Source organism: Alnus glutinosa, chromosome 1 (genome assembly GCF_958979055.1).
Source record: "Alnus glutinosa chromosome 1, dhAlnGlut1.1, whole genome shotgun sequence".
In the NCBI taxonomy this organism is placed as follows: Eukaryota; Viridiplantae; Streptophyta; class Magnoliopsida; order Fagales; family Betulaceae; genus Alnus; species Alnus glutinosa.
Genome location: NC_084886.1, coordinates 39577889 through 39592174, shown reverse-complemented (window position 1 = coordinate 39592174; position 14286 = coordinate 39577889). Strand labels below are relative to the sequence as shown.

General features: G+C 37.3%; 1 protein-coding gene across 1 annotated transcript; it reads right to left on the bottom strand.

Annotated features, from left to right (window-relative positions):
* Positions 1 to 10584: 10584 nt before the first annotated feature.
* On the bottom strand, positions 10585 to 13484 carry LOC133859990 (exopolygalacturonase-like). Its single transcript, XM_062295602.1, has 5 exons — positions 12945 to 13484; positions 11624 to 11938; positions 11238 to 11527; positions 10931 to 11159; positions 10585 to 10800 (listed from the first exon to the last, which is right to left on the bottom strand). Exons 1-5 carry the CDS (start codon positions 13482 to 13484, stop codon positions 10585 to 10587), a joined length of 1590 nt encoding a protein of 529 aa, XP_062151586.1.
* Positions 13485 to 14286: the final 802 nt, after the last annotated feature.

The window sequence follows — 14286 nt, the reverse complement described above, 5'->3', positions numbered from 1 at the left end:
TGAAAATAAAGGGGTCTAGGGTTTCGGAATCCACACTCACCAAATCACAACAACCCAATCTCATGCTCATCACACATATTTCGAATTCTTTCAAACCAATCTTAGGTATGTTCTACTTTTGCTTCAAAAATAGTTTAAATCATTCAATGAATCCATTATTCCACAAATCACAAAAGATATCTAGTTTTAACTAAATCATCAAATTTATCCATAGAATGAAACACAATGAATATCCAACATACATGAAAACCCAAGCCATCAATTTAATGAAACTATATCAAATCATCACTTGTATCCGGAAATCACAAGTGATATCCAAAAATAATCTCAAAAACCGAAATAGAACAATGAGAAATCAAGCCCATAAACTCAAATAGCATAAACATTCATGAAACTCAGTTTCTGTTTACTGGTGAGGTTTCATCCTCAACCCTAGATGAAAGTATTAGCTAGACATGAACAAAGAAAGCATAAATAAACTACAAGAATGCATTAAAAATGAATAAACTTACAAAAGATTGAAGTTCTAAGTCAATATTGACCCAAAAACCCTAAGATACAGTGAAATCGGCCCCTAGGGCACTCCTAAGCAGCCACCTCCTCGAACAAAAGAGAAAAGAATGGTATTTATAGAGTTAGCTAGGGTTTCTGAAATTCCAGCTCTGCATAAATTCGATCGATCGATCGACATCGGGAAAATTTCGATCAATCGAACTTGAGATTTGATCGATCGACTTCACAGCAATTCCAAATCTCCAGCTTTTATGCATTTTCACTTAAAAATAACCATTTTTCTCTTTATGTCCTGCAAAAACGTAAAATCACCAAAACTAAACAAAACATCAGAAAGTAATAAAGCTAAAGGTTTAACTAATGTAAATTAAGGGGTCCAAATATACGCTTTTTGGCACTCATCAGATGCCATATCAGGTACTGCTACATGAATATAAGGGGGCTGTGGATTATCATCTTGATCGTCTTGCCTCAGCTGGGCATTAGACATCATCAATGTTTGCTTGTTGATGGGGTTCTGGATCTTTATCTTGGATTCGCCAGTAACATTGATACCTGGCTGCAAAATGATCTAAGTGAGCAGGCAGCCAAAGGGGAGACTGGTATTTCCCTCATCACGGGCCTCCAGGATAACTCCCAAAATATGTTTGCATAGGCAGAAGGGCAAGTGCAGGCAAATGGCATAGACAAATTGTGCCTTCTTCAGAATGAGGTCACTGCGCCTAGTAACAGGCCAGAGATTGTGCAGGATGATCCTGGAAAGCATGCGGTGTGGGGTAGACAGGGCACCAATCCTGATGGTAGTGGCACGCTCCTCACCCTGAGGGATAGCCTTGAAAAATTCTTTGAAATCATCCAAAAAAGGAGGCAATACTACCTCATTGTATGGGCTGGCAGGAAGCTGGAGCACAAGCACCCCAATGAACTGACTGATGATCTGAGGATCAACAATGATAACATGCCCTTCCACAGAGGACTGAAGAGCCATCCCGCAATCATCATCCTGAATAACCTCGAGATTAGCATAAAACAATCTGACCAGCTTGGTGAACACAACACAGGCATAGTTGTGAAGATATCCCTAGTGATAGGTCTGGATAAACTCGTGGATATTGTCCAGAGGAGCCACCATAATGTCTGCACGAACAACGTTCCGTTCGGCAATGACAATTTTGTCCATAATTTTGGTTCTCAGGGCTGTCAAATCTTCTTTTGTCCTTTGAAGGACTCTGCGTTATGGATTGCCAGCATACATGATTATGCAAAAGTAACCAACAGATTTGCTAAAAATAATCTCAAAAAGATTATATTCTTGTCAGTTCCAAAAGAGAATTCGGCATTATAAAGGCAGTAAAATGGACTTTTCCAAAAATTACAACCAGCAAATATCACAATACAGTCCAAAATAATGCCAAAACATATGTTCCCAACACAACAGATATCACAAACATGCAACATATAATCTCAAAACTTATTCCCAAAAGATTCAATATTCTAAGAGTTAGCAAAACACTGAAAAGAATAAAGAGAACTGAAAAAGGTACCAAGAATGAAGAGAAATATGGACAAGAGGACAAAATAGGCCGAGATAATACAAAAACCCACGAGAAAACACGCACTAGAAGACAAAAAGTGAAGAAAAATCGAAGAGAATGCGACGGCTAGGGGAGAAAGCGATGTTTAAACCATGTGGGGTCCCTGTCCAGCCGGATCACTAACTCTTCCGGACTCGTGTTGCCACATATGTATGCAACAGGCTGTGTGCGTCTGGATGTGTAACCTTACTGTTCGGACACCTAAGCCGCATCCGTCCAGACACAAGGAGAGACTGTCCGGACGCTTCACAATGAAAGACAGAAACTGAAGGAAAATTTACAAATTTTTTTTTTCTCTAACGTCAGCTTTAGAATACGCATGTATAATTAACTAATAAAGCAGTCAAATAACATCTCAAAACTATGCAGAGATATAAAAAAGAGTTCAAAGTTCAATCAACACAAAATTTTCCTGTAGACAGAAAATTTAAATAGATTACTCAACTCATGCAATGCGTGTGTGTGTGAAGACTTTCTCAATAAGGTATGAAGTTCACTAATATGACAAAAAGCAACCAGATTTTTTAGACAAGAGAGAAAATCAATGAAAGATCAATCAAAAGTCAAACTTTATTATTTACTAGGGCCTAGCAACCCTCATCTGATACACTCCCCCTAAGATGCAGCATCTAATTGTTTTTACTTGTACCATGAAAGACAAGGTAAAATTTTTACTTGCACCATGAAGGACAAGAATTAAAGATAATTCAGCACATAAGCAGTGAATATAAGCACAGAATTCAGAAGAATAACTCTTTGGTTCTTGTTGGTGCTACAACCTAGAGAGAATGCAATAATTTTTAGGCTCTAGGTTCAACTAGCATGTTGGTCAATTTGGTCATCTTATCAAAAACATCTCTCTTATTTAGAGAATTTCCAGAAGCAAGAAGTCAGAGAGGAAAAGATGTACCTTAGAGGAGCCTTGGATAGTGCACATTTCATCGTATGAGGAATGTAACTATCTAGTTTTTACATGCACAGAAAAAACTTGGCAGATATATAGACATAAACTCTCAATCATATCTAAGTATAATCAATTAATGCACAATGAACTGAGATATTAGATAAAAATACATGCAACATCTGACATGCCAAGAAAAGGAAAAAATTCCTTGCAATTTCTCCTCCAGATTTTTTTTTTTATTTAATAAAAACATGCTATATGGAAATAACATCATAGAATTAGCATGCAAGGCAAGATCAAACCTGTGAGGGATCAAAAATGCCAATACAGAAAAACAGTCGCCCGACATGCTTTTTCTGTCTTCCCCAATTAGTACTTGCAAATTCTTTCAAGAGAAATAGGGGGCAAATAACAGTGGTTCCAAAATTGCACAGCAAACACAAGATATAATAAGTAAAAGATCATGCAATGCAATCAAACCTGATGCCTTAGGATTATGAACCAAACCTTAGGCATGATAATTCTCACCAGCTAGGCGAGTCCATTCTCCCTTAAGGGGTGGATGTCTTCCTTCTTCCTGACCCATACTTGCCTTCCTGTCGGTGGTTGTTGGCAGGATCTCATCTGATGATCCATCCACTCTATCATGCTCTGCATCCAGATGTGTAGCCCCTTGTAGTTTTGATCATCATCCACCTTCTGCGGCATTTTCAAGTGCTTAGATTTGTTAGTCTTTGATTTGCCATTTTGCTTAGCAGGAACAAATCTCTGCTGAGGCCGCTGATGTTGAGGAGTCTGGCACCGTGGGGCATGATGCCTTGGGTCTTGATGTCATGGGGCTTGATATTGAGGAGCTTGATGCTTTGGAGCTTGATGCCATGGAGTCTGATACTGGGCCAGAGTTCTTGTGCCGTAATTTGCTTGTCTGGGTGATGTGGTCTTTTGTTTACCAAAATATATCAATAATAAAATTAACCACTCGCAATAGAATGAATCCTTGTAGGATAAGGCTATAGAGAAGGTGTCGAACCTCAAGGACTGCGTAGGTATTATTATCAAGCTTATCGAGATTAAATATAACTTAATTTAAAAGATGTTTGATTTTTGTTTTCTAAAATAAATGCATAAAAGTAAAAGACATAAATTTAAATAGAATATGGATGAGATAAAGAATAGGGGATTGATTTCACCACTCACCGCAAAACAATGGTCAATCATAAATTAGTAAGGAAAATTCATACTATGCATGATATAGGGCTCGTCTCACTCGAGTAGTCAAGAAATTACCTCTAAAGAATAAGTATAATCCATCTTCGGTTGGCACGGACCATCCACCTAACCACTAAGATGCGGTACGACCCGTCTTTCATAGGCATGGATTAGCTACGTCTTTAATAGGATACACACAATCAATAGAATAGTATAACCCATCTTCGGTTGGTACGAACTGTCTACCTAAATTACACTAAACTAGGGTGTAGTACAATCCGTCTTTCCTAGGCATGGCCTATCTAATCCTCTTGATTATATATCAATTAAAACCATTGTATAACAATCATTCACATAATCACAGAAAATATGAAGGATTGAGTTCAATCAATATAAAAGACTTTCTAAGACAAGATAAGAAATTCATAATGATTGAATATAAACATTAAAATCAATTCTCACAGCTATACAACCATCATGCATAGAGAAATCCCAAACTAAAATACAATCAAACCATCGTTACTTGGAAATGGCTACATCAACACTCTATTAGGAATTCAGCTGCTCATCATGGTGCTGGGATGGCCTTCTGTCTTGTTCTTCTCATTTTCAACTTGTCAAGCCTCCAAGAAGAATTTCTGTCTAAAGCTAAGCAAGTACAAGCACAAGCACAAGCACACCTTCTCTTGAAACTTAGGGGTCTATTTATAAGGACTAGGAGAGGCCTAGAAGCTCTTGGAATTCCAGAAAAATTGTCTCTTGAGTCTTCTTGTCCAAGTATGAGATTGAAACTTCAATCCAAGTAGGAAAAGGATTCTAAATTCGTCCAGAATTGCGGTCTTTTATTACGAGGCAATTTTGACATAGTAAACGTCCGAATTAAGGAAAAACTATTTCTGACATATTTGTTTCATTTTTTATTAGCTTTCCAACACCACCAACTTTATTACAATTAGAGATCTGAGCTGAAAGTTATAATAAAAAAACTGAGATATATGCAGAATCCAAATTTGAACCAAATCCGATTTTGACTCTTAGTGGAGAAATTCCGATTTAATCCTTCACTTGATTTGATTAAACTTAACCACATCATATAAGTATTCTATTATGATTGGTTAAGCTTATCAATATCTTCTAGGTCTTCTCAAAGTGTGCTTTAAGCCTAAAATCAATTGAATTAATTGTCTCTTTATTTAATACCTGAAAACATTAAAACAACACAAAATCAAACAAATAACAATGCTAAGGAATTAACATATATAAGTTAAGGGGCTTGAATGTGCAACATTCGAAGCTTATCATTGGGCACTTCTTTCGTGACCTTTGCTCTCTAAGCTTTGAGAAGGGAGCATTGGTGTTAGACATGCCCACTTGATCCGCAGTGATGGCATATGGGAGATCTTCTAATGGTAGGAACCTTTTGAGTAATCGTAGTATCTTCATTGATTTTGTCCTTCACTTTATCCTCAACTGTGGGTGGAGGCTCGGAGATTGTAGGATTAACAAAGGGAGGAGCAACATACCAGAGTCCAGTCTTGTTAGTTGGGCTCTTCTGGATTGATAGCATGCGAGTTAGCTTTTCATCGGTGACCCTCTCCAATTGTAGCTGTGTCTCTAGCAGCTTCTCCTCTAACCCCTGTATCTTGAGCAGCAACGAACTCTTCTCAGTTTGTAAACTGTTCAGATCATGAATGTGCTACTTGTGAGCTTCCCTCAGCTTCTCGAACTCTACATAGAGGGTTTTATAAGCCTCCTTGAGTTCTTCCCCATCTTCATCACTGTGCTCTAAGTAAGAATCTTCTTCGTCTACATGCGGAGCCACAAAGGCTAGAAATTTCTCTTGCTCAGGAGCTTCTTCTTCTTCGAACTTATGACTGAGAGTCGCATTATAAGTCTTCCTTTTTCCCTGCTTAAGGTTCCCACATTCAGCCTGTATATGCCCAAACCCTGAGCATTCAAAACATCTTGGGCCTCTGGGATCTTTCTTCTCAACTTCCTCAAGTTCAGATTCTTTGGGGGCCTTCTTTATTTTTTCTGAAAACTTTTCTTGAACTGTTCATTTCTCATTAATCTTCTGAAATTTTTGGCTAGCATAGCCATAGCTTTTTCTTCATCCTCAGAGTTGTCTCCAAATGAGACTTCAACCTTCTTTTTGGAAGCTTTCAGGGCAATGGTCTTCATCTTTTTGACCGGGAGCAAGGACAACTCATAAATTGGAAGAGAACCCACCAACTCTTCAATCTTCATTTCTTCCAAGTCATTGCTTTCTTCAATTGTAGTCACCTTGATTCTGAAACGCTCAAGCAAAGATCTTAGAATTTTACGAATGAGTTTTACATCCGAGACGGTTTTCCCAAGACTCACCATTGAGTTTCTTAGGTCGCTTATTTTGGAGTAAAACTTTTCGAATGTCTCATCTTCCAACATCTTAATTTCTTCAAATCTAGAAATCAACATTTGAAGTTTGGCAGATTTAACAAGTTAAGTGCCTTCATATGTTGTTTCTAAGATTTGCCATGCTTCTTGAGCGGATTCACTGTTTGAGATTCTTGCGAAGTCAGACGGTGAAAGTGCTTTACATAGAGCATGAATGGCTTTATCATTAGAAAGTCGCACGTTTTTCTCAGTGACTAGTTCGAGAGTTGCATCCGCTGGCTTAGTCCAATTAGTTTCAACAATATTCCAACAGTCAATAGATTTTAAAAAGAACCACATATGATCTTTCCAATAGCTATAGTTCGTACCATCAAAGGGGCAGGAACAATATTAAGATTTTGAGACATTGAAATAAAACTAGAAGTCAAAAGGAAAGATAACACTCAAGAGTTGAATCTAACTAGAGTGTACCAAGCTCTGATACCAATTGATAAATAGATGACTTCTAGTTTTACAAGTTTGTGCAACAAAATATCACAATGCGAAAATTAAAGAGACATATATTTTGTTGACGAAGTGGAAATTCAATTAAGAGAAAAACCACTCCGAGGCAGCCAAACCCACGATATCCACTATTCAGAAGACAAAGCTAGATACAAAGCAGTAACACTCACATACCCTTATGCGGTGGTCGTACCTTGAACTCTAACGTGTAACCCAACACGAACGTCTCCCAACCAAGTCACTTACTTGATGGGGTTTTCAATGGAATCCTTTACCTTAGGGCCAACCCCTAAGAAAGACTTCAGTTCAGCACAGCAACAACACTTAGCAATGGCTTTGAGAGAGACTAACTTAGCACAATAACTCTAAAATATAACTCTCTAAGCACTACGGAATTCAATACCGAATTCTTGCAATTCTCAAGCCTAGAGGCCTTTATTTATAGGTTACAGGTTCAAATAAGCATCTGACTTGAAATACCTAGGCGCCGTTCGGACGTAAGACATAAGGTGTCCGGACGAACAACTGTGCGAACGGCTTTCCAATTTTTGCTGAAATTCGTTCCTAAATTTAGCCGTGTCCGAACGGTGTTGCCCTAGCGTCCGGACGATCGTACTTTAGCTGCACACAATTTCCATATCAAGGTTTGGCGCGTGCGGACCATAACATCTGTATTTCAGACGGTTGATCTGATGCACGCATGCAATTTCCATATATGAAGCTTGAGTGTCTGAACCATGAAGAGTAACGTCTGAACGTCTGGATTTTGAATGCACGATTTGCCTTATGAATGAGCTCATCTGGACGGGAACACACATCTTCCGGACGGTTTCAGCTGTCTTCCTATATCTGTGTTTTTGGAAGGAAATTTCATAGCTGATCGAACACTGGATGGAGTCTAGACGTGCTGTTGAGTCATCCGGACTGATGCAAGCTGGGGTAGTTTGAAGCTTCTCGACATAGGGGAAGGTCCGGAAAGAAAGTTCTCATCGTCCGAAATAATGATGCTTGAATAGTTGAGCGTCCGGACAGTATAACACGTCGTCCGGACGGTTGCAGGGGAACTATACTAACTACTTTGAATTCAGAACAGAGTCTTCTTTGAAGGACAAAACTGAAGTGTAGACTCCGAATAAAACAACAACCCTGTATAAAAAGCATTATTATGTAGAAGTGATTTTGTCCAACATAATGTAGCCAATTACAAACTAACACAATTAATATTAATTTGGTAAAACAAGAGTTATGGTTTATGTATCTGGGATACTGGAATTATATAGTGTGATAAGTGTGAGTTTATTTTTTGAATATTTTTTGCAACACTTGGATACACAAGTTATTCTTTAGGAAACTACAACATGTATATGTATAACATGCCCACGCTTGCAAGTATACAACAATGTTATGTAAAAATGCAACCGTTCTACCAAATTGCTACTTGATTCCATGGCTTGGACTGCAATTCACATACAATACCGATATGTTTGTGCTTCCATATCCAATGGAGACACAGTCGTCGTCATCTGTACCAATGGTTGAGGAAGTAATGGTGATGTTTGTGAAGCCACGACTAATGTGGATGCCATTAGTGTTTGGGCTATTCCATGGAGCCTTAATGGCGACACCATACATGTCAATGTTGTCATAGTCGTGGAAAGCAAAATGGAAGAACTTGTTTAAGAGAGAAATGTTCCTGACTGTCCCATATGAAAACATTGGTCCTTGATTGCATTAATCAAGTGAACAAACTTAAACGAGTCATACATGTCTCAGTTACAATCCAAAATCCAAATTCTAAATGTTGGGGTAAGCACACACATATGCATAAAGAGAAATATTGGAAGGAAAAAAAGTAGGAAGTGTTATAATATATGATCAAATTTGATTGCAACTCATTTCAGATTTGAATGTAATTAATTTCCTACCTTTTAGGTAATTGGAGTTTATTATATTTAAATATGATTTGATATTATCTCCACTCTACCTACCATACTTGTATTATCTTCACTTACCCCAGTTCTCGTATAAATAAGAGCATTTTATATTGAAAATATTATCAAAGAATAAGAGTAAGATAACTAGAATGGTTAGGATAAAAAGTGATTCCATCATATCAAAGGTTTTTTTCCGTATCTATTTTGAAAGCCATGTTGCCACCATTTCCCTTTTTTTTTTTAAAAAAAATGTTTAATGGAATGAAAAAATTTCTCAACAAGGATAGAATTAAAATTATCATAGATGGATCTCCCTTCTATGAAGACAGCTTAGAAGGGGAAATGATCTTTTCCAAATGAGGTTTGAGACAACTGGCTAGAATATTTTTGGAGATGATATATATTGTAGTTAAAGTTACGAAAGTTGTTGGTCTAAAGTGCTGGAATTTTGAAGGGTTATTAAGCTTAGGGATGAGGGCAATATGTGTATCGGTTATCTCTTTAAGCAAGTACCCCCTTAAAGAAGGACTAGACAAATTTGACCGCATTCAACCTAACTATTGGCCAATAGATTTTGTAAAATATATCAGTCATGCCATCAGGACAATGATCAGGTACTAGATCCTTGGTAGGAAAAGATAAGAAAGAGGGAAAACAATAATTCTTACCTGGAGACTGGAGTTGATTCATCCATACATATATATATATATATATATATTTGTGAGTGACTCAGCTGGCATGTTTAAACTTTCAAAGAAAGTGATTTTCTAAATTTAACTCTCCATTTTCGCATTATCTCGATCAACTGTCAAACAAAGCTAGCTTATGTCCTCTGTATTATGGATCTCTTTTTTCTTTTTGTTTCTCTTTTTGGGTACGAGATTTTGAAGTTTATTCAGTCAAACCTTTGGAGGTGCAATCTATTAAAATATTGATCATAAATTATTAGATTATATTTTTTTATTAACCGAAACCTTTAAGATAAAAATATGACTTAACATGGCATCAGAGCGTCTTGGCTCTTAAGTTCCAACTTGTCTCTATCGTTTATCTCTCATTTCGATTAAATTATATATTGCACATGTTGCATGAATCCGATCCACTTATTGATGATGACAAATGTTAGAACATTAATTATAAGTGATAAAAATTCACTGCCTTCTATTTTTTAAGTCTACAAGATATATAAGAAGTGAAATAACACAGTCTCTATTAGACAAGTAAAATAAAATAAAATAAAATAAAGAAAAAAGAAAAAAAGGGAAATTATAGAGATTGATTCACACTGCTCAAACTTGTTATGGGTTTATGAGGTAACAAGCTGATTAGTTGCCTTTAAATCACGCTACAAAATAAGAACCTTTTCTCAATTACGATACGAGGTCCACATAATTTATGCGGGTATTACCCGCAGATCTCCCGATACAATTAAGTTTCTAATTAAGAAGCCCAGAATTAAAGCTTAATTACCTTCCCCTTGCAGCTAGTAATACAAGTGTTATATGCTTAAACATGTCAAAGGGGGTGTAATTTGGAGTACTGGAGGCACCTATTTGCAAGGTGGTGGGTTTTGTTTGCCACTGTACCGGACTTTTGCATTGTCGCATGTAGAGGTGGCAGCTCCCTTGTACTTGAGATCTATGTCAACTAACTGAACATCTTGGCATGGAAACTGCTTGCTACACATGAGCTTTACTGGAATAGCTGTCGTTGAGGTTCCCCTAATGTTAATGTAATGAACGTTGCTGATTTTTACACGCGATGGCTGAACATGTAAAAATTAATACCAAAGCTCAAATTAGTTATCGTTAAAGCATCGATTAAATTATTAAATTTACTTCTTAAAAATAGAAAAAAGATATTGAAATATCAAATATGGTAAATGAAACACCAACCCCTTTGTTCGAACAACTTGTTGCTGAGCAGTAGTCTTGGTCTATGATGATGGGGAACCTAACGTCGTTCATGATAAGGTTCTGGAAAAGCATGCTCGACGCCGCACTTGGAGGCGATCCCGCCCATGTTTTGATTCTAATCCCATTATCTGTGCCTGTAAAGGTGCAATCTTTCACAGTGATGCCACTCACATCCCGCTCGTTGGGGTACTTGCCAAGGCTTCCCACACTGTCCTCATGCACGTAGAAAGGCAAAATTTTTAGCGAGAGTTAAGATTTAGTTGTACTAAATTGCGTTTTTCATTACCTAATGCCATGTCCGGGGCCACAGGTTAATTTGTTGACCATAACGTTGGTGGCTCCGGCGATAATAGCGATGCAATCATCACCTGTGGCAATGGCAGTTCTAGCTACTCTCACATTGTTGGAGTTGCTAATATGGATGCCATCAGTGTTCGGGCTGTCTTCGGGGGCAGTTATGTGAATCCTTAGTACTCTCATCTTCTCGCATTCAGTGATGAACATGTGTTTTCCTTTGCTATTAAGAGAAGTGATGCCTCTTATAATTCCATCTGTAACCTTCCTGAACTTTATGTTCTGCTCCAAATAAATAGACACACATGTAAATTATATATATATATATATATATGGAAACTGCTAAAAAGACTCATGATAATTAATGTAGAAGCTTACAGATGGGAGTTGAACGCAGTTCTGGTTATTCTTACAGTCATTGTATTTCCAAACAGCATCGCCTCGCCCATCAAAGGTGCCTCTTCCTGTTACTACCAAGCCAGTTATGGATTCAAACAAGAACCATTCAGGGGAAGAATATTCACTGATATCAGTTGTTGCTTTCAGGGTCCCTATAACTTGAACAATTTTGGGACCTGGGCCGCTGCAAGGCCCTCCAAACACAACCTGAGATAGTACGAAAGTCCCTCCAGGAATGACAAGCCTGGATCTTCCCTTAAAGTCGCATGTGGCACGCCATGCTTTAATGAAAGACTGCAAGGATAAATCATCGAACCCATAATTTAATTAACTTTTGTGAATGATATTGAGAAAAAAAAAATTAAATAAAATAAAGAAAACTCGATCTTAGAATTCTGTTCATTTTATATATATATATATATATATATATATATATATATATATATATATGTATATGTTTCCCTAGAATTAAAACTCTTATCCCTGTTCTAATCCTGTCTTGACCGGAAATGCCCATAAGGCCCAAAGCAATTCCTGTCCAAGTGAGTCTTAAAATGCTATTTTACCTAACCCATGATGCCCCTAGGCCTAAAAATGGGCCTCACCCAACATTACATTCCTCTAACTTATAAAGTCCCCAACACGAGAGTGTTATATATTAACGGAATGATTAAATAAATTATTTTTTATTAACTTAAGTTTTTAAGACAAACTGTAATTTAAGATTATATTAGATTAAATGTCTTGAGTTTAAACATTATTTCTGTTTTCACAGTGATAGATCGAAGCGTCAGAATGAGTTAAATAATTATATAAATCATTTTCTATTCGCTTAAGTTTACTCCACATATTTGCACAACCACGTATTGGTAAAATTGGGATATAGGTTGTACGTTTAACAACATAAAATACATGTGCGGCATTGTAAATTAAGTTTAAGGGGATTATAGATTCTTCCAAATGAGTTCCAATATTGCTTGAAAATTAAGTCTTTAATTATATGTTAGAAAGAACTTAAACAAAGGTAGCTCTTTGGTTCGTAGTGCACACACGTTTGGATTACATATATTACAAATTTTTAAAATTATCTTCTCTATATTTTTCAATCAGTATAAATTATACAACATAATCAAGATAATTTAGAGAAGAAAGGCAAAAGTAGAAAAGAACATAATAATATATACATTCCCTAAAGCCGGAATATATATTAATTAATTCTTACTAGTTATGATAAATTTTATATATGTGAGTGCCAATACAAAAAAGCCAAAAGATCAAAGCTTGTGGATATATAATTCACCTGGGCGCAATCTTTCCTTCCGTCAGATTTGGCTCCAAATTGTAATACGTTAAAGATTTTCTCAGAAGGATCTGGAATGTCATAATTCCGACCTTTTAATTTAGTAGCAGTGAGAGAATGAGCAAATGTATCTGCCACAGCCTGAGGATGACCACGTACATCCGCCATAGTATTGAGAAGATAAGTAGCTGCATCCGCCTTACCATCCGGAGCATCCGCCACACCACCAGGAGCATCCGCCACACTACTTGGAGGATGAGCAGGCGCACCCGGTACACCACCCGGAGGATGAGCAGGTGCATCCGCCACACCACCCGGAGGATGAGCAAGCGCATACGCCACACCACCAGGAGCATTCGCCACACTACCTGGAGGATGAGCAGGTGCACCTGCTACACCACCCGGAGGATGAGCAGGTGTATCCGTCACGCCACCCGGAGAATGAGCAGGTGCATTCTCCGGACCTTGGGCCTCGCAGAAGGCCAATTCAAGGCACACAAGAAGAATGGCAAGTACGCGAGCTCCTCCAGCAATGGCCATAATTGGGAAGAAACCTCAAAAACCAACACCGGTTTCCTTACGTTGTTGGATTTTTATTTTATTTTTGGTTTTTTTGGTTGCAATTTAAACGCCTCCGGTGGAGGCTGGGCAGTCAAATGGGGAATGAGCTCTCTTTTTGTGCCTCTTTATTTAACGCCTTCTAAACAAATTCCTACCGGTAGTTCTATTTACGTACGGGAGGTCTTAAGTCTACGGACAACATTTATTTGTTTTTTTTTTTCTTTTTTGTTATTTGGATTCTCTAAAAATAGTGATGCTTTGTGTTCCTCCGGACTGAGCGGGCTACTTAATCTCCATGAACCTCTCTATATATTCGCAAAAAATTCACCACCACCATTTTGTGACAAAAAACTTATTCTGTTATGGCTGGTTTAAAAAGTCTCATCATCCTCTTAAGGAAAATAAACTTCATTAGCAGAGAAATTAGAGATCATAGAGCAAATAGTATTTTGACATTTGACCTTTCTTATTTTTTTATTTTTTTTCTTTTTTTACATGTTGCTTGTCAACTGATGCTTCAAGTCGAATAATTGGTCCTCCTCATCTCGTTTACCTAAAACTATTTCAATCATATACCCATCAGTAATCTCTTCGCCACAAAAAAAATAAATAAATTAAAAATTATGAAAATAATTGGTCACTCTGGTTTTTGGTATACTCTCTTCAGAAGATACGAATTAAGTAAGCAATTAATATTAATTATATAAACAGGAAATTAAGCGAGATAAGTAGTTATATATATAATATTACAGGAAAAGCATGTTTTCTAGCTTGCTGCAGA

Bases quoted from the DNA above. Each gene is read 5' to 3' on its own strand.
- LOC133859990 (XM_062295602.1), bottom strand. From the start codon at position 13,484: ATGGCCATTGCTGGAGGAGCTCGCGTACTTGCCATTCTTCTTGTGTGC. The intron at 11,528-11,623 runs GTAAGCTTCTAC...TATTTGGAGCAG, and splicing joins ACTGCGTTCAACTCCCATCT to AACATAAAGTTCAGGAAGGT. The intron at 11,160-11,237 runs GTAATGAAAAAC...GCATGAGGACAG, and splicing joins GGCCCCGGACATGGCATTAG to TGTGGGAAGCCTTGGCAAGT.